Source organism: Calidris pugnax, unplaced genomic scaffold (assembly GCF_001431845.1).
Source record: "Calidris pugnax isolate Ruff unplaced genomic scaffold, ASM143184v1 scaffold133, whole genome shotgun sequence".
In the NCBI taxonomy this organism is placed as follows: Eukaryota; Metazoa; Chordata; class Aves; order Charadriiformes; family Scolopacidae; genus Calidris; species Calidris pugnax.
The window spans coordinates 6,286,317-6,310,973 of record NW_015090977.1 but is presented as its reverse complement, the minus strand read 5'-3'; the positions used below and the strand labels follow the sequence as shown (position 1 = coordinate 6,310,973).

Genomic DNA, 24,657 nt, shown 5'->3' with positions numbered 1-24,657 from the left:
GCAGGGAGGAGGATGACAAAGGGTGAACTGCACCCTCAATGTCCTGTGTGGTGACCCAGCACGGCAAGGAACAGGCTGGTGACCTGCAGTGGGGGTCCCACAGGGAGCCGTGGTCACTGTGGGCAGGATGGGAACCCTCCAGAGATTGGGTTGGAGAGGTTGATATTTCCCCCAGCCATTTACATAAGATATTGCTTTGGGTTCTCCAGGTAATCCCTCTCCCTACTTTGCCACGCTCCTCTTGCATCCTAAAGCTACATCACCCTAAAGGCTGCTTTGCACGTGCTTTCAGAAGAGCATCACATCTAAGCTCAGAAAGAACCTTTCTGGGAAAAGACACCTTGTCTTCCCACATAGCTCTTCCATCTCCTTGTGCCCCCAAAGAACAAAGACCACCCTTAATATCAGTAGAGAAAACACCCTTCTGCAATCCTTCACTTTCCTGAGAAGACCAACGTGAAGCTGTAGATCACAGAATCACAGAATTATCTAGGCTGGAAGAGACCCTCGGGATCATCGAGTCCAGCCATCCACCCTACTCTAAAGTCCTCCCCTACACCATATCCCCCAACACCACATCTAAATGGTTCTTAAACACAGCCAGGGATGGTGACTCAACCCCCTCCCTGGGCAGCCTATTCCAATGCCCGACCACTCTCTCTGTGAAGAATTGTTTCCTAATGTCCAGTCTAAACCTCCCCTGGTGCAACTTGAAGCCATTACCCCTTGTCCTGTCATCTGTAACTTGGGAGAAGAGACCGACCCCCACCTCTCTACACCCTCCTTTCAGGTAGTTGTAGAGAGCAATAAGGTCTCCCCTCAGCCTCCTCTTCCCCAGACTGAACACCCCCAGCTCCCTCAGCCTCTCCTCATAAGACTTACTCTCCAGACCCCTCACAAGCTCCGTTGCCCTTCTCTGGACCTGCTCCAGCCCCTCAATGTCTTTCTTGTGGTGGGGGGCCCAAAACTGGACACAGTACTCGAGGTGGGGTCTCACCAGTGCCGAGTACAGGGGGATGATCACCTCTCGGGTCCTACTCACCACACTATGTCCACAGATGTCCACACAGATGACCACACAGATGTCATTTGTTGGAGACACACAAGCATCCTGTAAGCTCTAAGTGTGTGCAGAGGAGCAGCCACCCATCCCCTCACAGCTCCAACCTCACACACAGCACCGCCTGTTCCTAATTTCATAAGCCTTGCCATCAGGGCTGGCTGGTTATGAACTCTAATTATTTTGCACAGGAGACTATAACAAGACCTTTCTAAGAAGCCTGAACTCCCCCTTGCAGATTTCTGGAAGCTGCAGGGAAAGAAAGAAGCTACCTATTACTTTCTGACAGATGTCCTAAAAGAGGATGCGTGCAGGAGAAGATTTATCTCTGGAAAATTACGAAAGAAATGTAGCATTTTACATTAACTTCCACCCTTCATTGTTTTAATTACTGCCTAATGAATATTAACCCTCAGAATATCTCCCCTACAGGGCTGAGCAAATGAGAAACAAGTCATAGCAGGGTAGTCAGAATGAAAGGAAGGGAAAAAAACCCAAGACAATAAAAAAAACCCCACACATCAGGAGAGGCAGAAAAATGTGCCCTGGTATGCAGCAGCTGACATTCATTTCATAATGTCAACATTTTATATGCAAAGCTTTCCTGCGTGGCAGCAAAACATATGGATTAACAATGGCATGTGGTGGGATTAGATAAAAAAATAAATTAATTTTTAAGGTGCTCTCTATTGTACGGGGGACAAGGGGAGAAAGAATGAATTCTCTATCAGTACAAGCATCAGCTAAGATTACTGTTGTAGAAAGACATTTTAAAAGCAACAACAAACCCTAAAGACCACCCTCAAATTAAATCCTGGTTTTACTCAAGCCCATGGGAGTTTTCTCCTGCACTGCCACAGGACTAGGACTACACTCATTTCTCATTAGTCACCTTATTTTGAAGATCCCACTCAAATGCCTCCAACATGCAAATGCACAAAGCCCACTGGAAGCTGAAGGTCAGGCAGAGAAATTCTGAGTTGGTGTCAGAAACCTCAGCCTTCAGAGCCAGGACACTCCTCTGCTCCCCAGTGACTGACAGTTTCTCCATTACCAATGTATGCACCCCAATTCCCCCCTCAACAAAACTTAGTGGCAAACATCTACTCATTACCAATGTATGCACCCCAATTCCCCCCCCTCAACAAAACCTAGTGGCAAACATCTACAACAGAGATTAAAGAAAACCGACCCAATTTAAAAACTAGTGAAATAGTTTAAGTGCTCTAACCAGAAAACAATTTAAACAGAGAGAAACTCTTTATCCTGTGACTGGCAGTGTGAAAGCTGTACAAACAGCGGAGGAAGCTGATTAAGTGTGGCTTCTGTGCAACTAAAGTGCTCTTAGATGCTCTGGATGCATGAAACAAAGGAGGTTGATGGAAGGATTCTCCCTTCCTGCTACAGTTAAAGCTGCATTGAGGAAGTGCAGGTAAAAAAATAAAAATAGAAGGGATATATGAGCAAATGTTTAACTTTAATTGATTAGATTAACGGTTAATTTGGCCCACCATTAAATCAAGCTTTACTGGAGACTATTTGGCCCACCATTAAATCAAGCTTTACTGAAGACTAGACAAGACAGGCAAAATTTCTAATCTTGTGGGAAATATTCTGTATTGTTACAGAGCACTTAAATACAGCATCAATGAAGTGACAAATTACTCTGCTATTAAACTGAGTTATCTCGACATCAGAACCTCCTGCTCCCTTCTGTTGGGTTTGTGTTTCAGAGGACACCACCTTAAATGGAAGTAGAAGAAATAGAAAAGCAGCAACGTGGCTGCAGGGAAATCAGGTATTTCCAGGGAAGCCACTACACACCAGGAGTGTTCAAACCCACAGGTGAGTCTCACTTATTTGATAAGGCGTGCTCCAGTAAGACTTTTTCTCACACTTTTTCACTCGTAAGGTGCAAACCCCAGATGAGATCCAGGAAATAAACTTTTTCTCTCCCCACCCCCACTCTTCAAGCTTCTGTGATAACTTCAATACTGTAACACTAGCAACAATCAACGACAAACATCTCTAATATACTGAACCTAGTTAAGGCAAGGGAAATTTAGGGAGTTGGCCCAGGTGGAATGGAGCCAGGAGTGCCCTGTCTCACCTCATTTCTGGGATGGTGCCTGGAGCTCTAGGGCTGACCTGGCACCACGCTGGACCACAGCCAGCTCTAACCGTACCGTGCCAGATAGTGTCACACCTGGCTTTTGCTGGACTTTAACCCCATAAAACAGAATACACCTTCAGCCAGTAACACAGGGCTCTTCCCTTTCACGTTGTCAGACTAAGGAAAGCTTCACAAGCCATTTTCTCCTGGGACAATCAAAGTCTGAGAGCATACATTGGTATTATGCTCTAATAATAATATAATATAATATACCAAGTCAACATTTAAACCCCAAATTGATACACAGCCACTAAAACAAACCTTAAGAGTACAAGTCCTGCTTTTCATTGCCTATCTAGGCAAACCCACGCCAAATATTTGGAGGAAAAAATCACCATACACACAGAAGTCTGAAGATAACAACCACATTTTTATTTTTGTCAGATTTTTCTCACTTCCTCTATCGTTAGCACTCTACAGTCAAGCCAGACTCGATTCTTACTGTAATTTGTTGCTAAATTCCTCCTTTATGCTTTCGGAACTTCCCAGTTTGGAATCCTGCAGCTCTTCCTTCTGATATTTCTAAATCCATGCTCTGCAGACTTGAAGGAATCCAGAGTGCTACAGCCTGATAACTCCTAGGCTCCTGATAAACAACAACATTATCGCATTTTCATCTTTTACATACAGAAAATGAGCACAAATTAATTTTATTTAAGATTAATTTTGTTTCATTCAGCCAAACGAGGACTCTGATGAAGTTTTGCCCAGCATTTAAGAGGCTACACACAACTGAAATGGATTGCAAAATGTCATGCAGAACCAATTAGGGGCAGCCAGTGGAGAATATTACCAGCCTGCTGACGTTGGGAATGAACACAAGAAAGTACAAACACCGGATGCACTAAACACAAGTAGCACGTTGTATCATGGCTGCACTGTGCCTGACCAAAAGTCAAGCAATACTGTAACTATTAAAAAAAAAGAAAATCAATTTTTTATCAACTTCATTGCAAATTTCTTTTGAAGATTTTGATAAACATCAATTGAGTCGTCCACATTTCCATTGTTATGGGAAACAGAAGCCACAGAGTCCAAGTGTTACCTCTGAAAACACAAACTAAGTGGCAACGGGTAAAAAAACGCATGAACCCAGGCTGTCTACTTCCATTTCAAACTATTGGGTGGTACCATTCATCACAGCTTAGCCCTCAAATCACTCTGGTTTTGCACCAGTTTGGAGCTGAATCATCTTCAAGCAGAAGGCTCACAGAGCCATCAGGTTCATTCTTCTTCATCAAGATCCTTCCTCTTATGCAAGGGAGTCCCAGGAAGGCACTCACGGCCGCAGGATGTTCTTTTCAACATCTGCATTTGGCAACAGAAGTCATGTACACAACCATTTTCTCACCTTCCTCAGTGAAAAGAGGGAGTCTGTGTCCTCCCCAGAGGCAGGTGTTTGTGCAAACAGAACCCTGCTTCAGTCACTAATGGTGACACAAGACATGGAGAAGAAAAGGTGCTGCTCCACACCAGCCCCAAGACTGCCATGAGGAGAAAAGCACAGCAAACACAAAGGATCATTCCCCTCTCCAACACTTCCAGCTTTATCAACAGTGTTAGTAGCCAACAGCAGCATTTTAACATCTAGGAAAATGCATGCTTAAAGGAATTACCTTTTTTTTTTGCAGACAAAAGCGGAATTCTAGGAGAAAGTCTATTCTCTTGGCTGTCACCAGTGACCCAATGTGGCTTTTAACACAGGTGTCCATACTCCCTCTGCTGACTGAAGCTGTAACCACATGGCTGCTCTTGTGCTGGACACTCATCCTTCTCTATTGTGTGCTTAAAATAAAATAATAAAAAAAAGAGGAAACTTCAATTTCATTGTTTTAAGCATCCAAAGAGCAGGACAGTAAGACTAGTAGGTCACTGCTTCTGAATTCTTATCTTGTAACCTAGCGCAAAGCACTGGACAAATTATAATTTGTTCCTCAGCACACACATAAAAGTCATATTAAAGCTTCTCTGGCTTAAAATTGGCAAAAACTGCAGCGATCTAAATCCACTCTTTTAAGTATTTTCAGATGCTTATAGAAAAAATTCTAAATATCTACAACACTAGAGTCTCCTGGTAGCAATAAGCTGAAATTGATCTTTCCAACTCCTGTCACCACGGTCTGTGACTTTCCTCACTTCCAGCAGCAGGAATTTCCTAACTGCACTCTAAGACCCCCTGCTGCCTATAATTTCATGTGACAGCATTACAAAATGTCAAAACACTGAAAGGTACTTAATGAAAATGTTAAAAGCAATGAAATGCCGTAAATAAAAGCTCTCAGGTACCAGGGCAGGCAGATGTCAGGCTGTATTGATCCATCCTGTTCCGGTGAGCTGCCGTGGCCCGGCAGCTCCCAGAGATGCTAATGGGAGAGGAAGGATATGGCAGTGGATGGGAAAACAAACTAGGAGATGGCAGTGTGCTGGTGGAGAGAATGTGTGACCTCAGCCATTATATTTAGGAAGAAATTTTAAATGGCACACATAATATTAACTCAGATCAGCACAACTGTACCTCCCCGGGACAGTCTATGGATAAATATGGGGAGAATGCAGGGTGCTACGATGCTACAAGAACAATGACAAAAGAATACCCTGCGTATACTGACAATGTCATCCCTGCTTTTGTTCCTCGAGCTCAAGCACAGCAGCTCCACAGGAATCAGGGCCCCTGTCAGTCTGGGTGCAGACACGTCAATCCCATGAAAACACCTAATACGGTGATGCCCTATTTCATAAAGCTCCTAACCACCCCATCATGACTTTCACTCCTGGTATTTTTTTTTTTGTACCAGCTTTGCTTTACGCTTTCAAGCCTCAGCGAACACCAGATAAAAGGGTTGGGAGCATCAGAATCCATTCCACTGTCTCCAACCTCACTGTGTGAAAGGGAGAGCGCGGGATCGGGGACGCGCCTCGGCGGGGACTGCAGACTCTGCATTTCCCTGGCAGCGAGGCCATCTGTGCTGCGTGACCTACTTGTGGCTGCAGCGTGCTGCGACGGGAGGTGACAGCGTTAACGGAGACCGCAGGGCTGGCGGGGACGGGGAGAGAACAGCCCAAGGAACTCTGCACTTCTCTTCATGCTGCGGGTTAAGATCTCAGCCTCTGGCCTCTTGGACCTGCTGGATAATGCACACCAGTGTTAGTCCTAACAATAACAGTAAGCTGAACTCACAGATTTAACCCAAAAGCAAAACGACCTTGAACACCGAACAGTTCTCCCCTCTCTCCCAAAACCACATATAACACTTTTAAAATATTTATCTGTACTGAATATGCAGTATAGATACTTTCCCTAATGACCAAAGTTTGTTTTTTTCTCTACTCTTTTATTTTTACTCTTTTATTTTTCCATTTGTGGTGGAGGCACCATCCCTGGAGGTGTTCAAAAGACGGGTTGATGTCGTGCTGGGAGGTATGGTTTAGTGATGATGCTCCTTGTTTGTTGTGTGGGTGTCTATTTTTGTCAGTTGGGTTGACGGTTGGACAAGATGATCTTTAAGGTCCCTTCCAACCTAGAAGATTCTGTGATTCTGTGATTTTACAACTCACATCCAGTCACAATTTCACCGTTGTTGCTCTTTGCCGTCTTCAACTACTGCCTCACTTCTAATGTCTTCACTGATTTCAACTTCTTGTACAAATGCAAAACAAGCTATCCTCAGTTTCACCAACCACAGCAATTCTTTTGCCACAACTTCTGCATTTACCCAACCCCCTGATGAAACCTGCTGCGTTGGGCTTCAGTTTCCCTGCAGGAGCTGCAGCTTGAGCCCTTGACTGGAGCTGACCTGAAAGAAGCCTCCATATGGTCTTCAAAGGACCTGTTCCTGACATCAAACACCTGCAGCTGGGACTTCCTTGCTCCTGGGATGACCACAAGATCACTATTTATTTCTCTGATGGTGATCTCCATTACTAGTAGCACATGCTGTTGAATACACCCAAGAGGAGCATTCCCCTTGCTAAATAAATCATTAGCAAAAAGCCTTTATCTGTACTATATACTAATTACAAATATTTAGTAAGCTTTTTCTATATATCTTTTGGCATGGGAGGGAGACAGGTCAGAAGGAATAATCTTGCATTCAGGGTTATTCTCCTTTCAGGATAACACAGTACATCTGCTGCATGCATGTGTATTTGGGCACTGCTGATGACACACCAAAAGAATTCTGCCATTTCAGCCCTGTGGAATTCCTTTTATCCTGGATCTATCCTGTGATCTCAAAGGACAGACTACAATATAAACAGTCCACATTCTGGGACAGATGGGTTTTAAAACTCATTTAGCCTCAGGTCTGCCCATCCACCTGCCACACATCCCTATCAATACTGTTGAGCCCTCAATAAATACTTGCTCCCTGTGTGGTTCACTACAGAACTGCTGTGGATAAGTGAGGAGTCACTGCCTACACGGGGGCTGCAGCGCTTTAGGAGCCCGTGCTCCAGAGAAACACACATCAGAACTGCTTCACAGAAACATATCACAAAATCTGTCGTCAGGCTCTCTACAGCAATTCTTATGAATAGCCATTCTTACTGTCCTTCGGGTGCTTATCAGCACCAATCCTGTACATACAGTGGGAGAATTAATGCCGGCCAGAAAAATTGTATCTTATCTAGAGAATGGTACTTCCTAAGAGGATAACAACTGTTTAATTTGGCTAGAAACCAAAGCATGTCTGGCACACTGTACTGACAGACTTTTATGGCCAGCAGTGCTGTATGCAGCTGCAGCATTCCGCTGTCTCACACGGGGCTCTGCTGAGTACTGCAGTAAGTTAAATCCAAAGACAAGAATAACGTAGTAAGTTTGAGGTGCTACAGGAACAATAGAAAAATTGTATCTTATCTAGAGAATGGTACTTCCTAAGAGGATAACAACTGTTTAATTTGGCTAGAAACCAAAGCATGTCTGGCACACTGTACTGACAGACTTTTATGGCCAGCAGTGCTGTATGCAGCTGCAGCATTCCTCTGTCTCACACCGGCTCTGCTGAGTACTGCAGTAAGTTAAATCCAAAGACAAGAGTAACATAGTAAGTTTGAGGTGTTACAGGAACAACGTATTCACGTGTGCTACAAGCAGTCTGAATACCGACAAAAATGCCAACTGTCTCACCCTCATATGCCACATAATTGTGTTGTAATTTAATTTTCTCCTCTACCTCCAACGGAGGCAAAGTTAATCCACAATTAATTCAGCCAGCCACATAAAAGCTGCAGACCACTTACAATTCACCCTTACATCATGCTTATCCTAAGCCACTAGGAACTACGAACAGCTATTAATAATAATAAAAAAAAAAAAATATGCAAAACAAGATTAAAGTACTGACCATCCTGCCTACATAAATCCGCAGATATGAATCTGCGCTTTACGTAACAGAAACTTCGCCCTCCAGAGTTTTAGAGCCTCATGAGAAACCCAGCAAACTCCATCACTGCCAGCCACAGGCTGAACCAGTTGTGCAGGCTGAAGGCAATGTTCTCATCTGCAAACATTCACGTGCCAATCTCACCACCCCAAGTAACAGGCACTGACAATAACACTGGAATGCAAATGTTGTGGCAAATGAGGAAGTTACTCCCTCAGAAGAGCATCGCTGCTCACACAGGGCTTCAAATATGATCAGTTCCAAGTTCCAGCCTTGCTCCAATCTTCAATTAGAAATGCTTCCCAATGAATCAGAGCCCAGACTGAAGGGCATATCCCCTGCTCACTGAGCCAACATAAATGTCATTGATTATGTGGAGCATAAGCAGTGCTTAAAGATATATTAAGGCCCAGGTACTTACTGTGGTTTAAAACTAGCAGTGATACCAAAATTCTAACAGTAGCACCAGAACATTACAACACACTCACATCCAGTCACAATTTCACCGTTGTTGCTCTTTGCCGTCTTCAACTACTGCCTCACTTCTAATGTCTTCACTGATTTCAACTTCTTGTACAAATGCAAAACAAGCTATCCTCAGTTTCACCAACCACAGCAATTCTTTTGCCACAACTTCTGCATTTACCCAACCCCCTGATGAAACCTGCTGCGTTGGGCTTCAGTTTCCCTGCAGGAGCTGCAGCTTGAGCCCTTGACTGGAGCTGACCTGAAAGAAGCCTCCATATGGTCTTCAAAGGACCTGTTCCTGACATCAAACACCTGCAGCTGGGACTTCCTTGCTCCTGGGATGACCACAAGATCACTATTTATTTCTCTGATGGTGATCTCCATTACTAGTAGCACATGCTGTTGAATACACCCAAGAGGAGCATTCCCCTTGCTAAATAAATCATTAGCAAAAAGCCTTTATCTGTACTATATACTAATTACAAATATTTAGTAAGCTTTTTCTATATATCTTTTGGCATGGGAGGGAGACAGGTCAGAAGGAATAATCTTGCATTCAGGGTTATTCTCCTTTCAGGATAACACAGTACATCTGCTGCATGCATGTGTATTTGGGCACTGCTGATGACACACCAAAAGAATTCTGCCATTTCAGCCCTGTGGAATTCCTTTTATCCTGGATCTATCCTGTGATCTCAAAGGACAGACTACAATATAAACAGTCCACATTCTGGGACAGATGGGTTTTAAAACTCATTTAGCCTCAGGTCTGCCCATCCACCTGCCACACATCCCTATCAATACTGTTGAGCCCTCAATAAATACTTGCTCCCTGTGTGGTTCACTACAGAACTGCTGTGGATAAGTGAGGAGTCACTGCCTACACGGGGGCTGCAGCGCTTTAGGAGCCCGTGCTCCAGAGAAACACACATCAGAACTGCTTCACAGAAACATATCACAAAATCTGTCGTCAGGCTCTCTACAGCAATTCTTATGAATAGCCATTCTTACTGTCCTTCGGGTGCTTATCAGCACCAATCCTGTACATACAGTGGGAGAATTAATGCCGGCCAGAAAAATTGTATCTTATCTAGAGAATGGTACTTCCTAAGAGGATAACAACTGTTTAATTTGGCTAGAAACCAAAGCATGTCTGGCACACTGTACTGACAGACTTTTATGGCCAGCAGTGCTGTATGCAGCTGCAGCATTCCGCTGTCTCACACGGGGCTCTGCTGAGTACTGCAGTAAGTTAAATCCAAAGACAAGAATAACGTAGTAAGTTTGAGGTGCTACAGGAACAATGTATTCACGTGTGCTACAAGCAGTCTGAATACCTACAAAAATGCCAACTGTCTCACCCTCATATGCCACATAATTGTGTTGTAATTTAATTTTCTACTCTACCTCCAACGGAGGCAAAATTAATCCACAGTTAATTCAGCCAGCCACATAAAAGCTGCAGACCACTTACAATTCACCCTTACATCATGCTTATCCTAAGCCACTAGGAACCTAGTACAGCTATTAATAATAATAAAAAAAATAATATGCAAAACAAGATTAAAGTACTGACCATCCTGCCTACATAAATCCACAGATATGAATCTGCACTTTACGTAACAGAAACTTCGCCCTCCAGAGTTTTAGAGCCTCATGAGAAACTCAGCAAACTCCATCCCTGCCAGGCCACAGGCTGAACCAGTTGTGCAGGCTGAAGGCAATGTTCTCATCTGCAAACATTCACGTGCCAATCTCGCCACCCCAAGTAACAGGCACTGACAATAACACTGGCATGCAAATGTTGTGGCAAATGAGGAAGTTACTCCCTTAGAAGAGCATCGCTGCTCACACAGGGCTTCAAATATGATCAGTTCCAAGTTCCTGCCTCACTCCAATCTTAAATTAGAAATGCTTCCCAATGAATCAGAGCCCAGACTGAAGGGCATATCCCCTGCTCACTGAGCCAACATAAATGTCATTGATTATGTGGAGCATAAGCAGTGCTTAAAGATGTATTGTACTTACTGTAGTTTAAAACTAACAGTGATACCCAAATTCTAACGGTAGCACCACAACATTATAACATCGCTACTTGTGGTATTTCGGATGTGTCTTTTATTGCTTTCATTTTATAGGAGGAAATAAAGAACACTTTGTTTCTTCTTCCATAAGAAGAAACAAGGGTTTAGACTCCAAAAGCGCAGACGTAACTGTCTTATTAATTACCTTAACACTTAACCAGTCAGTAGGGCAGGAGAAGGAGTCAGACTCCCGCCCAGCAGTGCACCAGCCCCCCGAGCCGTGCCGTGAGCGGCCCCAGGCCTCACCGCCACCCTCCCTCACCACAGCCCAGCCCTGCTGCCCCACGGCCCGGCCTGCCACCCCCCCGCCATCCCTCCGCGGCTTCACACACTGCCGAGGCCGTGTCTTTTATTGCTTTCATTTTATAGGAGGAAATAAAGAACACTTTGTTTCTTCTTCCATAAGAAGAAACAAGGGTTTAGACTCCAAAAGCGCAGACGTAACTGTCTTATTAATTACCTTAACACTTAACCAGTCAGTAGGGCAGGAGAAGGAGTCAGACTCCCGCCCAGCAGTGCACCAGCCCCCCGAGCCGTGCCGTGAGCGGCCCCATGCCTCACCGCCACCCTCTCTCACCACAGCTCACTCCTCAGCAGTCCCACAGAGCCACCAGGCCCGCCAGGGGAGCGCCCACCCCCAGGTAGGCCGGCCCGGGAGCGCGGAGGAGGGCCCATCCCGCCGGTCTCCGCCGTCCCGCCCTGTGAGGCGGGCCCGGGAACGCGGCCCTCCCCTCACGGAGGCGGCGGAAAGGCAGGGGGGCCGAGCCGGGCCAGCCGCCGCCGCCATGGAGATGGAGGTAGAAGCGGTGGAGGACGAGAAGGCCGGGCCCGCGGCGGGGGAGAAGCGGGGATCCGCCGACCCGCCGGGGACCGCTGCCGGAGGTGGCGGCCATTACGAACTGCCCTGGTGAGCGGCGGGGGCGGCGCGGCCTAGAGGGGGAGCGCGCGCGGCCCCTGAGCGCCCGCGAGATGGAGCCGGGGGCGGGAGGAAGGGCCAAAGGCGCGCGGCCATTGGTGGAGAGCGCGACGGGAGGCGGGGCGCTAGCCTATGGAGCGAGAGAGGGGCGGGGCGAGCCGTTGGCGGGAAGGTGGGGGCGCGCGCCGCAATATGGGGCACGTAGGCGCCTCCGCTGAGGGGATGGTGTAGGCCTGGCCCTGCGGGACGGCCCCGGTCTCGTCCACGGGCAGACCCCGGCGCTTAACGCCTTCCCTCTGTGCCCGCAGAGCTGCGGGAACCGGGTCCGATTGGAAGGGGGGGTCCTGGCAGCGGTGAGGGCTCCACCTGCACACAGGACTGTGAGGTGGGAAAGGGCACCCGGCAGCGTGGGGTGGAAAGAAAGGAGTCCCTTCGGGTCTGGCAGCGGTGAGGGCTCCGCCTGCACACAGGCCTGTGAGGTGGGAAAGGGCACCCGGCAGCCTGGGGTGGAAAGAAAGGAGTCACTTCGGGCCCAGACAGTGTCAGCCCCTGCCTTGTGTTAAACACAGACAGATGAGGCAGGGCACAGCCCCAAACTTGAGGTTCCCTGACATCTTTGCCCTGAGAGCAGGCTGAGGCACCAAGCTGCTGTCTGAGTTGATAATATTTTTTTTCTCAGAAATATAGGATCATGAATTGTGTAGGTTGGAAGGGACTTTTAAAATCATTTGAGTCCAGCCATTAACCCAACACTGCCAAGTTCACCACTAAACCATGTCCCTCAGCACCACGTCTGCCCAGCTTTTAAATACTTCCAGGGATGGTGACTCCACCACTGCCCTGGGCAGCCTGTTCCAACGCTTGACAACCCTCTTGGTGAAGAAATTTTTCCTAATATCCATCGGCCTCTTGGTGAAGAAACTTTTCCTAATATCCATCGGAAACCTCCCCTGGCACAACTCGAGGCCATTTCCTCTTGTCCCATCGCCTGTTCCTTGGGAGAAGAGACCGACCCCCCCTGGCTACACCCTCCTTTCAGGGAGTTGGAGAGAGCTAGAAGGTCTCCCCTCAGCCTCTTTTTCTCCAGGCTGAACAACCCCAGCTCCCTCAGCCTCTCCTCATAAGTCTTGTGCTCCAGACCCCTCACCAGCTCCGTTGCCCTTTTCTGGACCCACTCCAGCACCTCAATGTCTTTCTGGTCATGAGGGACCCAAATCTGGATAGACACAGTGTTTGAGGTGGGGCCTCACCAGTGCCCAGTACAGGGGGACCGTCACTGCCCCGTTCCTGCTGGCCACACTGTACCTAACACTGGCCAGGGTGCTGGTGGCCTCCTTGGCTACCTGGGCACACTGCTGGCTCGTATTCAGCTGGCTGTGACCAACACCCCCAGGTCCTTTTCCTTGGGGCAGCTCCAGCCGCTCTGCCCCAGGCCTGTGGCGCTGCAGGGGGTTAGTGTGACCCCAGTGCTGGACCTGGCACTTGGCCTTGTTGAACCTCATGCAGTTGGCCTTTTTCCTTTTCCTTTTTTTATAATAGAAGTAAAACAACTTTTCAGGAATTAGTGTTATGGAATGCTGAGTTTAGCAGTGAGGGGGGACCCTGCAGCATCACTAAGGACTCATTAAGTCATCTTTGTCCCATCATATCTTAATGTAATCCTCCTTTTCTGTCAGTGCAAAGCACTACTGAAGTTTTATTAGATGTGCTGAAGTGTGTGGGGTTTTGCTTTTACAGGGTGGAAAAATACAGACCCATGAAACTATGTGAAATAGTTGGAAATGAAGACACTGTGAGCAGGTTGGAGGTGTGTAGCTCTCCCTTTGTTTTTTTTAGGGGTTAGCTCAAAAAACGTAATTCTGCCCAGACCCACAGACCAGTAAAAGCACTCCTGTATTTTTACAGCCGTATTTGAGTATATGGAAAAAACAACCTTTCTGATTTACTTCAGAAATTTACACATTTTAGAACAAGTTTGAGTGGTGCTCTAAGGAAATAGGCCATCTTGAATTGGGATATTGCCCTGTTTTGATACAACTTTGAAAATTTGTAGCTGTTACAATAAAATTGTTTCAGTAAATAAATATTATTTATATAACAACAGAAAGAAACATAAATAGAATGTTTTCCTGGAAGAAAAATACTTTCCATGACCAAATTAGTTTGCAAACACAGTATTTGTGTTTGCTTATGCTAGCAAACATTAACAGCTGCAAAGGAAAGGCAAGACTACTGAAGACCTGTGGGATTAAGTGTTTAAATTTTTCTGTATTATTCTAGGGACTGACTCAATAAATAAAAATATGAAAGCTGCAAGATCCAAAAAAATGAAAGCAGGAGGGAAGAAAAGAATGGGTTAGCTCTGCTTCTTATGCTTAAAATAGAATTGGAAATGATCTTTTCCCACTATTTTCTTATTTGATTTTATTATTGTTCTTTCTTAGGTCTTTGCAAAAGAGGGGAACGTACCGAATATTATAATTGCTGTGAGTATTGCTGTGTTGTACTGTGTTTCACTGTGTTGCTCCCGGCTTCTGCAATCTAGCCACAATAGCCTCCCAGTATAGATTTGCATTGTGCCTGGATGTATTGGTAAGAGAGATGTTGATTGTTTGGTCGCAGAGCAGTGTTCTTGGGAGAATACCCAAGAAATAAACAACCGTGTAAAAACTTACTTGGTCCTTAGGTGCCAGTTGAGGCACGTCTTGTGCTTCTCCCCCGCAGCAGTTTCTCTCCTGTTGGAGGCAGCATCCTGAACTCAGGCAGCCTCTAGTCTGATCTTCTCTCTGCAGATCCCCTGTTGCAGAAGTTTTTCATGACTGGGAAGCACTACAACTTAGAAAATGGCATTAAGCTTACCAGAAATTGCTGCATTTTTTCATTTTTAGGGTCCCCCAGGAACAGGTAAAACCACCAGTATCCTCTGCTTGGCTCGTGCTCTGCTTGGTCCTGCATTAAAGGATGCAGTTTTGGAGCTGAATGCCTCAAATGACAGGTGAGAATGAATAAACCTTATTAAACTTCTAATGAAGAAGCAATTATCTGTTTTTATTTTTAGTTCAACTCGGGCTGCCTTGATAGTCTTAATGCTATATTAAGGCCTCTAGTACTTATTTTAATGCAGTTTTTCCAACTAAAAGTTAGGCAATCTTTGGTGTCCAACTGTCAACATAGATATTATTACTTGATGTTTTATAAACTTACTAGATACTTTCATGCACAAAAAATTGAAACAGATGGAGTGCAGGATCCATAACAGTACTGTTTTCTTGAATTTACTTTAAAGAGTTAAGCTTCCTGCATTCAAGAAGATCCTCCTAAGAATTAAAACTGAGCAAAGTGTTTGTAATTATATTCTTCAGTGCTTAGGAAAGAAGTGAAGTGGTAGAAATTAGGGCTATAAGGGCAGTTGGGATTAAAATGTAGGCTGAGGGTATTAGCTATGTAGAGGACACTGACTCCATGCCAAGGATCAGGCACTAAGGGATAATTGTATTTCCCAAGTTCTGTAGCAGACCCATCCTGAAGAATTCTGAGGACATTTCCTAGAGGGTTGTTTATGAGTATTATACATTTTACCTGCCTTTGTTAATATCAGTTATACAAGAGCTATAAAATCACAACATTCTTTTTCTAAACAGAACAAAAACATAAAATCCTTTCTTTTTAAAAGTGAATCTTTGTTGGAAGACTGTCTAGAAAAGCATCCGTGTCGTAGTAAAATGGTGCAGTCCATCCAGCTGTTTTTCTTAAACTCTTCTGCCATCACTGGGTCTGTGGATGTGGCTGTGTGAAGCTCTGGCAAAATAGCAAAGCAGTCTTAAACACTTCTGCCTTTGCTCATTTATCACCCTTACCTTTTCCCAAACATAAGTCCTTTTCTGGCGGTGCTGTAAGTGAGGTTACTGATATATATGTATATATACTGATACTGTTACATTATTTTTTCAAAACCTCCAAAACCAAGGAGTATTGGTGCTTAAATCTGAATGAGTTGGGCAGCCTGGCTTATAGCGTGGCTTCACAACAGTTATCCTGGCACAGCTGAAGGGGCAGGAACAAACGGGGAGAATGGGGAGCTCAGGAGAGCTTCAGCCACTGGGGCTGATGAATAAAATCTATTATGTAGTTTCACCCAACTGATCATTATTGTTCCAGAGGCATTGATGTGGTGAGAAACAAAATCAAAATGTTTGCCCAGCAAAAGGTCACACTTCCAAAAGGTCGCCATAAAATAATCATCCTTGATGAAGCAGACAGGTACGTTGGTTTTTTCTTGACTTCAGCTGCTATGTGAAATGTGTTGGTTGCATCTGTCCTGTCTGTGGAGCTGCTGTCTTGGATGGTGTTAGATGTTTTTATCAAAAATAATTTGGTAGGAAATAAATACACATTGAGCACTGTTCTTATGAGATTGCTCATATCAAGCAGAGATTGTTGCTTCAAAGAAGATGCTAAATATTGGGATGGAAGACCGGGGTTTTGCTGAATGTGTAATAGCATCTTCCAGTTTACTGCTTCTTTCTCTTTGAAGACTCTGACTTACGTAGACAATTCCACTGGATGAAAACAGGACATTCTGTAAATAAGTAGTAGTCTTAGCAGTATTCTTTGGAGTATTAATGGTTTAATTTTGCATGTTAGTTTTATGGAGGTCTTGGTGACCTGCATTGCAAGGTGATTTGTGCACATGACTAGAAAAATCTGCTTAGTTTACCAAGCCAGAATATCAGGTAATTTACAAAGCACTGTCTAATATCAGTAAACTCTGCAGCTTGTCTAAAAATAGGTATTAGGCTGCACCTATAAGCCAGTGAAGGGCAAAATCTGTCCTAACTCCTTCTCTCCCTCAGCATGACAGATGGAGCACAGCAAGCATTGAGAAGAACAATGGAGATTTATTCCAAAACAACACGCTTCGCTCTCGCGTGCAATGCCTCCGACAAAATCATAGGTAAAGTGCTGGTAGTCCCTGGGCTTTTTTGGTCATATGCTCCCCGTGCGGTTGGCTGACTTCCAAGGCAGTTTTCAGAAATACCTCAGACGTGCTTGTTGCAAGAAACCGTGGTACTTCTGCAAAATCAAAAACCACTTTTACATCCAGCTAATAAAAGAAGAGTATATTTGTGTAGCTGGTGACCCCTCTGAACAGCTGGTTTTGATGGATAGTGCTGTGTGTGACTGCAGAAGCAGAGTTCTGATATTTGGGGCTTAATCTCCATCCAACTCTGCTACACTTTAAGGTGTTTGATGTATTTTATAACAATATTGAACCCCTTTTGTGTTCCTGCTTTCTGAAACATAAAAATTTGCCTATAGGCTAACACATCATAGACCTTTAGACTTTTCAGCTTTAGCAATGATAAAAATATACATTCAGAAAACCAGGAGAACAGAAGAAGCTGAGCTTCATATACGTTTGCACATCTATTGGAAAACTCAAGTAGCACATTTGGGCTCAAGTGAAGAACAGTAACAACTGTATATGCTTAAGGAAATTCTGTATTCTGTCTGGAGCTGATGTTTTCTTCAAAAGAAAACAAATTACGAATTGGAAGCTGAGATAGCTTTTTCGAAGGTATTTTATAACAATATTGAACCCCTTTTGTGTTCCTGCTTTCTGAAACATAAAAATTTGCCTATAGGCTAACACATCATAGACCTTTAGACTTTTCAGCTTTAGCAATGATAAAAATATACATTCAGAAAACCAGGAGAACAGAAGAAGCTGAGCTTCATATACGTTTGCACATCTATTGGAAAACTCAAGTAGCACATTTGGGCTCAAGTGAAGAACAGTAACAACTGTATATGCTTAAGGAAATTCTGTATTCTGTCTGGAGCTGATGTTTTCTTCAAAAGAAAACAAATTACGAATTGGAAGCTGAGATAGCTTTTTCGAAGGTGAAAACAGATGGTATTTTTTTGAGAAAAGAGGGAAATGCTCATTAAGCATCTCTCTGTCCTCAGAACCTATCCAGTCCCGGTGTGCAGTGCTGCGTTACACCAAGCTGACAGACTCACAAATCCTTGCAAGGCTACTGAAAATTGTTGAGAAAGAGGATGTACCGTATACAGATGATGGACTAGAAGCCATTATCTTGCTGAGGGTATTAGCTATGTAGAGGACACTGACTCCATGCCAAGGATCAGGCACTAAGGGATAATTGTATTTCCCAAGTTCTGTAGCAGACCCATCCTGAAGAATTCTGAGGACATTTCCTAGAGGGTTGTTTATGAGTATTATACATTTTACCTGCCTTTGTTAATATCAGTTATACAAGAGCTATAAAATCACAACATTCTTTTTCTAAACAGAACAAAAACATAAAATCCTTTCTTTTTAAAAGTGAATCTTTGTTGGAAGACTGTCTAGAAAAGCATCCGTGTCGTAGTAAAATGGTGCAGTCCATCCAGCTGTTTTTCTTAAACTCTTCTGCCATCACTGGGTCTGTGGATGTGGCTGTGTGAAGCTCTGGCAAAATAGCAAAGCAGTCTTAAACACTTCTGCCTTTGCTCATTTATCACCCTTACCTTTTCCCAAACATAAGTCCTTTTCTGGCGGTGCTGTAAGTGAGGTTACTGATATATATGTATATATACTGATACTGTTACATTATTTTTTCAAAACCTCCAAAACCAAGGAGTATTGGTGCTTAAATCTGAATGAGTTGGGCAGCCTGGCTTATAGCGTGGCTTCACAACAGTTATCCTGGCACAGCTGAAGGGGCAGGAACAAACGGGGAGAATGGGGAGCTCAGGAGAGCTTCAGCCACTGGGGCTGATGAATAAAATCTATTATGTAGTTTCACCCAACTGATCATTATTGTTCCAGAGGCATTGATGTGGTGAGAAACAAAATCAAAATGTTTGCCCAGCAAAAGGTCACACTTCCAAAAGGTCGCCATAAAATAATCATCCTTGATGAAGCAGACAGGTACGTTGGTTTTTTCTTGACTTCAGCTGCTATGTGAAATGTGTTGGTTGCATCTGTCCTGTCTGTGGAGCTGCTGTCTTGGATGGTGTTAGATGTTTTTATCAAAAATAATTTGGTAGGAAATAAATACACATTGAGCACTGTTCTTATGAGATTGCTCATATCAAGCAGAGATTGTTGCTTCAAAGAAGATGCTAAATATTGGGATGGAAGACCGGGGTTTTGCTGGATGTGTAATAGCATCTTCCAGTTTACTGCTTCTTTCTCTTTGAAGACTCTGACTTACGTAGACAATTCCACTGGATGAAAACAGGACATTCTGTAAATAAGTAGTAGTCTTAGCAGTATTCTTTGGAGTATTAATGGTTTAATTTTGCATGTTAGTTTTATGGAGGTCTTGGTGACCTGCATTGCAAGGTGATTTGTGCACATGACTAGAAAAATCTGCTTAGTTTACCAAGCCAGAATATCAGGTAATTTACAAAGCACTGTCTAATATCAGTAAACTCTGCAGCTTGTCTAAAAATAGGTATTAGGCTGCACCTATAAGCCAGTGAAGGGCAAAATCTGTCCTAACTCCTTCTCTCCCTCAGCATGACAGATGGAGCACAGCAAGCATTGAGAAGAACAATGGAGATTTATTCCAAAACAACACGCTTCGCTCTCGCGTGCAATGCCTCCGACAAAATCATAGGTAAAGTGCTGGTAGTCCCTGGGCTTTTTTGGTCATATGCTCCCCGTGCGGTTGGCTGACTTCCAAGGCAGTTTTCAGAAATACCTCAGACGTGCTTGTTGCAAGAAACCGTGGTACTTCTGCAAAATCAAAAACCACTTTTACATCCAGCTAATAAAAGAAGAGTATATTTGTGTAGCTGGTGACCCCTCTGAACAGCTGGTTTTGATGGATAGTGCTGTGTGTGACTGCAGAAGCAGAGTTCTGATACTGGGGGCTTAATCTCCATCCAACTCTGCTACACTTTAAGATGTTTGATGTATTTTATAACAGGTATTGAACCCCTTTTGTGTTCCTGCTTTCTGAAACATAAAAGTTTGCCTATAGGCTAACACATCGTAGACCTTTAGACTTTTCTCCTTTAGCAATGATAAAAATATACATTCAGAAAACCAGGAGAACAGAAGAAGCTGAGCTTCATATACGTTTGCACATCTATTGGAAAACTCAAGTAGCACATTTGGGCTCAAGTGAAGGACAGTAACAATTGTATATGCTTAAGGAAATTCTGTATTCTGTCTGGAGCTGATGTTTTCTTCAAAAGAAAACAAATTAAGAACTGGAAGCTGAGATAGCTTCTTCAAGATGAAAACAGATGGTATTTTTTTGAGAAAAGAGGGAAATGCTCATTAAGCATCTCTCTGTCCTCAGAACCTATCCAGTCCCGGTGTGCAGTGCTGCGTTACACCAAGCTGACAGACTCACAAATCCTTGCAAGGCTACTGAAAATTGTTGAGAAAGAGGATGTACCGTATACAGATGATGGACTAGAAGCCATTATCTTCACAGCCCAAGGAGATATGAGACAGGTAAGAGAAGAAAGGCAAAAAAGCGAAGGTTTCTGTTTAAAGCAAAAAAACCCTTTGAATCATGGCTCTTGAGGGTATACAGATGATGGACTAGAAGCCATTATCTTCACAGCCCAAGGAGATATGAGACAGGTAAAAAAAGAAAGGCAAAAAAGTGAAGGTTTCTGTTTAAAGCAAAAAAAACCTTTGAATTGTGGCTCTTGAAGTTTTATTTTTGGAGACGTAAAGCAAAGGGGATGTGACCTGTGGGACAAAAGTAATTAAGCTATTTGGTATTGTGAGGTTTTAAGGTGGATCTGCTCCTTAAAAGTGAATTGGTAGGAACTGGATACCAAAGTTGTGGGAGGAAACAAAGTCTGCATACATTTGCGGTTTACTCTGGTGCTTAATTGTACACTGCATATTTGGCATCATCTCCTGAAAAGTCTTATTTCATCCAGAGGAGGGGAGTGAGAAGTAGAGCACTTTCGAAAATAAACAAAGTCTCATTTTTTCTTTCACAGGCATTAAACAACTTACAGTCCACATATTCTGGATTTGGCTTTATAAACAGTGAAAACGTCTTTAAGGTTAGTAATAGTGTAAACCAGCCGTGCTAGATGTTTAGCACTACAGCTGTGTGAGCCCTTCAATCACATATCTAAGCCTTTGAAAGTGTTTTGCCACTTTGCAGAGAGCGCTGTGTGTGTAGCAACTACAGCATTAGGGGGCAAAAAAAGTGAAAAAGGGAGAGAGCTCTTCCAGTCCCCGATGGCACGTCTGAGACTTTGTGGCTTTCCAGCTCTCTCAAAGCACATGAATCACATAAAACTGCTGGGAAATTTCACAGTGGTAACTTTTGAATCTATTACTGGGGTGTTCTCATTTCTTGCTATTGAGTCTGCCATGGCAGGATAGAAAAGTCATATTACTTAAAATTTAATCTGTATTATGGAACGCATCTGATTCAGTACTTCAACTGTATAGAAGCTTGGTGAAAACATCACGTTTTAATGCAGAGTCTTCTAATATTTTGCAGTGTAATATTTCTCTTTGATACAGGTATGTGACGAGCCTCACCCTCTGCTTGTGAAAGAAATGATACAACACTGCATAAATGCAAATATCGATGAAGCATACAAGGTTGGTTTTCCTGTGTTGTGTCTGCATAGACAAGACACTTTTTCTCTACAGAATTCTTACTTGTTTTGAAGAATTCGCAGTGTGTGTTGTCTTTTAAGATAAGGACAATACCATCTTACTTGTTTTGAAGAATTCGCAGTGTGTTTTGTCTTTTAAGATAAGGATGATACCTGTAGTTGACAGATTAAATCCTTTTTATGCAGGGGTTTGTTCAGATGAATAAGCCAACAAGTGAAAAGCAAGTTGTGTTGAAATTACTTGCTAAACAACTGAGGTTAAATAATTTGATAAACAGCACATGCAGTTCCAGTGGTTATATACAGCTGTTCCAAAAGTGAATATGCTTGACTCACCTGATGAGTTTTGCAGATAAATGTAGGATTTTTCTTGCCTGCACAGATTCTTGCCCACCTGTGGCGACTTGGGTACTCTCCAGAAGACGTGATTGGCAACATCTTCCGCGTGTGTAAAACCTTTCAAATGCCAGAATATCTGAAATTGGAATTCATCAAGGTTAGTACTGACCTAGCTCCTGGTGGGTTCTTTTGAGCCTTTTTGAGATGTAATAGGGACAGTGTCAGGGTTTTCTCTTTGAGATTTGCTATACATTAGTGTGAAAAAGTATTTCTTAACTTCTTATTACTGCTTCCTTTCCCACTCTGCATCATCAGGTTGTCAATAAGAATGCTCAATTTAAGTTAAAAGTCCAACCACCCACAGGAGTCCCAAAAGTCACTTGAGTTATCAGCTAGAATTAATAACAAATGTAATGCGGGCTGAAATTTATTATTTACATCAAAGCCTCAAAGAACCCCTTGAGAACTTTCTTCAAGTGCATATTTCCAATAGATAGTAAAATATTAAATTATATTAACAGCTAGTTGACAAATGGTAAACTGGCATAATGGAATCACTTTTCAGATTTAAAACCCATCCACAAAAACATGCATCTTGCTCCTTACAGAGGAAGGGGGGAAATACAGGCCTTAATTTAAAAAAAAACCACCAAAACCAAGAATAAAAATGCATTCTAGTTGGTCTACACGAGAAGAATGAGAAGATAGGCTTCTCTTAAGCTCGAGTGACTGTGGAGTGGGTCTCTTAGCAGTAAGGGCTGTGTTCTGTTTGATCAGTCCCACTATACACACACTGGGGGAGAAAACAGGAGGTTTTACGATGTCTTTATCACCAGGAAATCGGGTACACCCACATGAAGATCGCAGAAGGCGTGAACTCCCTTTTACAGATGGCTGGCCTGCTGGCCAGGCTGTGTCAGAAGACGGCAGCCCCGGCGGCCAGTTAGCTGTTCCCCCGAGGAGACACCCAGGGTGCAGAGGGCCCCAGGGTCTGCATGGTCCAGGGTCCCCGTGGGTGTCCAGGGTCCCTCTGTGTCCCCAGCGCTGCGTGCAAACAGCCTGTTCCCTCAGGTTTGCTAAATCGCTGAAAACTTAACCAGATTCGACTGTAAAAATGGTTTGTACCTTTTTTTTTTATTATTTAGACCAATAAAGCTTTAAAATCTACTTTAACCCAAGAACTCTTACCTGTCGTACAACTGAGGGGGAGGAGAGGACTTTGACAGTCCAGAGCAGTAAGTTCTGTCCACTGCACTCAACAGAACTCATGTCAGTGGTAACAAGACCTAACAGCAGGAGAAACAAAAATTGAATCCTGTTGTTAGCGATTACACTTCAAGCCTGGTCATGAGCTTTGGTCTTACCGAGACCAAGAAGAAAATTCTTTGCACAAAATAAGGCATTTAATGAAGTTACAATTGAGGCACGCTGAGCAGCTGCCACTCCTGGGTGCTGTTTATGTGCTGTGAGCAAGGAAGATATTTTCACCAGACATATACACAAGAAATATTACACGCTTCTTAATGGTGCCAGCTATTTATTTTGGATGTTTCTTTTAAAAAGTTACCACATTCTGGGATGCTCTGCATTTGAGTTCCCCTTTCTGTTCTTGCTGTCCAGCTTAGGTAATGTCATTTTACTCTAGTTTCAGCAAATCAAAAAGCTACAGCATCATGCTTTCCTGTCTGTTCAGCTTTGGAAACCACCTTGCCTGTGCGGATGAGCAACAGAGTGTAAAATGCAGAGTGAAAGCAAATATAAATTGAATTTGACCACCTCCATATCCGAGGCGAGATATGTGTCTCCAAGCAGAGCTTTCTTAATCTAATTAAGTACATTCTGATTACAGCAGTCAAACAAAGCATGGTGAAGGTACAAGTTTCTGGTGCCTGCACTTCACCCTCCCCATCCTGGTGAAGTTTTCTTCCACAGGTACTCAGCTGCCCACACCACAGCGGTCTCGGTGCCAAATCAGCCTGGGGAAGAGAAGGCTCCAGGGAGACCTTAGAGCCCCTTCCAGTCCCTAAAGGGGCTCCAGGAGAGATGGGGAGGGACTCTGGATCAGGGAGGGGAGCCATAGGATGAGGGGGAAGGGTTTTAAACTGAAAGAGGGGAGATTGAGATGAGATCTCAGGAAGAAATTCTTTGCTGTGAGGGTGGTGAGAGCCTGGCCCAGGTTGCCCAGAGAAGCTGTGGCTGCCCCATCCTTGGAGGGGTTCAAGGCCAGGTTGGAGGGGACTTGGAGCAACCTGGTCTGGTGGGAGGTGTCCCTGCCCAGGGCAGGGGGTGGGAACTGGATATCTTTAAGGTCCCTTCCAACCTAAACGATTCTATGTGTTCAGGGCTGAGGGGGGAAGAGGTGTTGCAGTGGAGGTGTCAGAACAGCACACATGGTGTTAGGAGGACCCAAAGCTGGTCCATACCCCCCTGGAGGTACCTACCTGTGCGTCATCTGCTTTGCGGGGTTGGTGCCAGTGGAAGGGTGAGGAACATGGAGGGTCACAGCACCTCTTCCTACCTGGTTTGAGTGGTTTTCTTCTTGGCTTTACTCAGTTGCTGCTTTTCAGCTCTGCTTTGATTCTTTGCTGGGCTAATCCTCTACAGCACTGGGGGGG

The 24,657-nt window shown here is 44.1% G+C and overlaps 1 protein-coding gene and 1 long non-coding RNA gene across 4 annotated transcripts; one reads left to right on the top strand and one right to left on the bottom strand.

Annotated features, from left to right (window-relative positions):
- Nucleotides 1-3,584: 3,584 nt before the first annotated feature.
- LOC106894610 lies at nt 3,585-6,661 on the bottom strand. The gene is made up of 3 exons (XR_001413294.1): nt 6,213-6,661; nt 4,850-5,018; nt 3,585-3,819 (listed from the first exon to the last, which is right to left on the bottom strand). It is a non-coding gene; the product is annotated as an uncharacterized LOC106894610 (long non-coding RNA).
- A 5,197-nt stretch (nt 6,662-11,858) lies between these two features.
- RFC2 (replication factor C subunit 2) lies at nt 11,859-23,215 on the top strand. 3 transcript variants are annotated; one of them, XM_014953366.1, is made up of 12 exons: nt 11,859-12,076; nt 13,823-13,892; nt 14,530-14,571; nt 14,974-15,080; nt 16,244-16,345; nt 16,939-17,039; nt 18,056-18,155; nt 20,639-20,696; nt 21,068-21,133; nt 21,606-21,686; nt 22,086-22,199; nt 22,879-23,215. In XM_014953366.1, exons 1-12 carry the CDS (start codon nt 11,955-11,957, stop codon nt 22,987-22,989), a joined length of 1,074 nt encoding a protein of 357 aa, XP_014808852.1. In that variant the 5' UTR covers nt 11,859-11,954; the 3' UTR covers nt 22,990-23,215. The 3 variants fall into 3 exon arrangements, with proteins under 3 accessions (XP_014808852.1, XP_014808851.1, XP_014808853.1); XM_014953365.1 differs by having other exon boundaries at nt 18,056-18,163; nt 20,647-20,696; XM_014953367.1 differs by lacking the exons at nt 18,056-18,155; nt 20,639-20,696 and adding an exon at nt 20,407-20,564.
- Nucleotides 23,216-24,657: the final 1,442 nt, after the last annotated feature.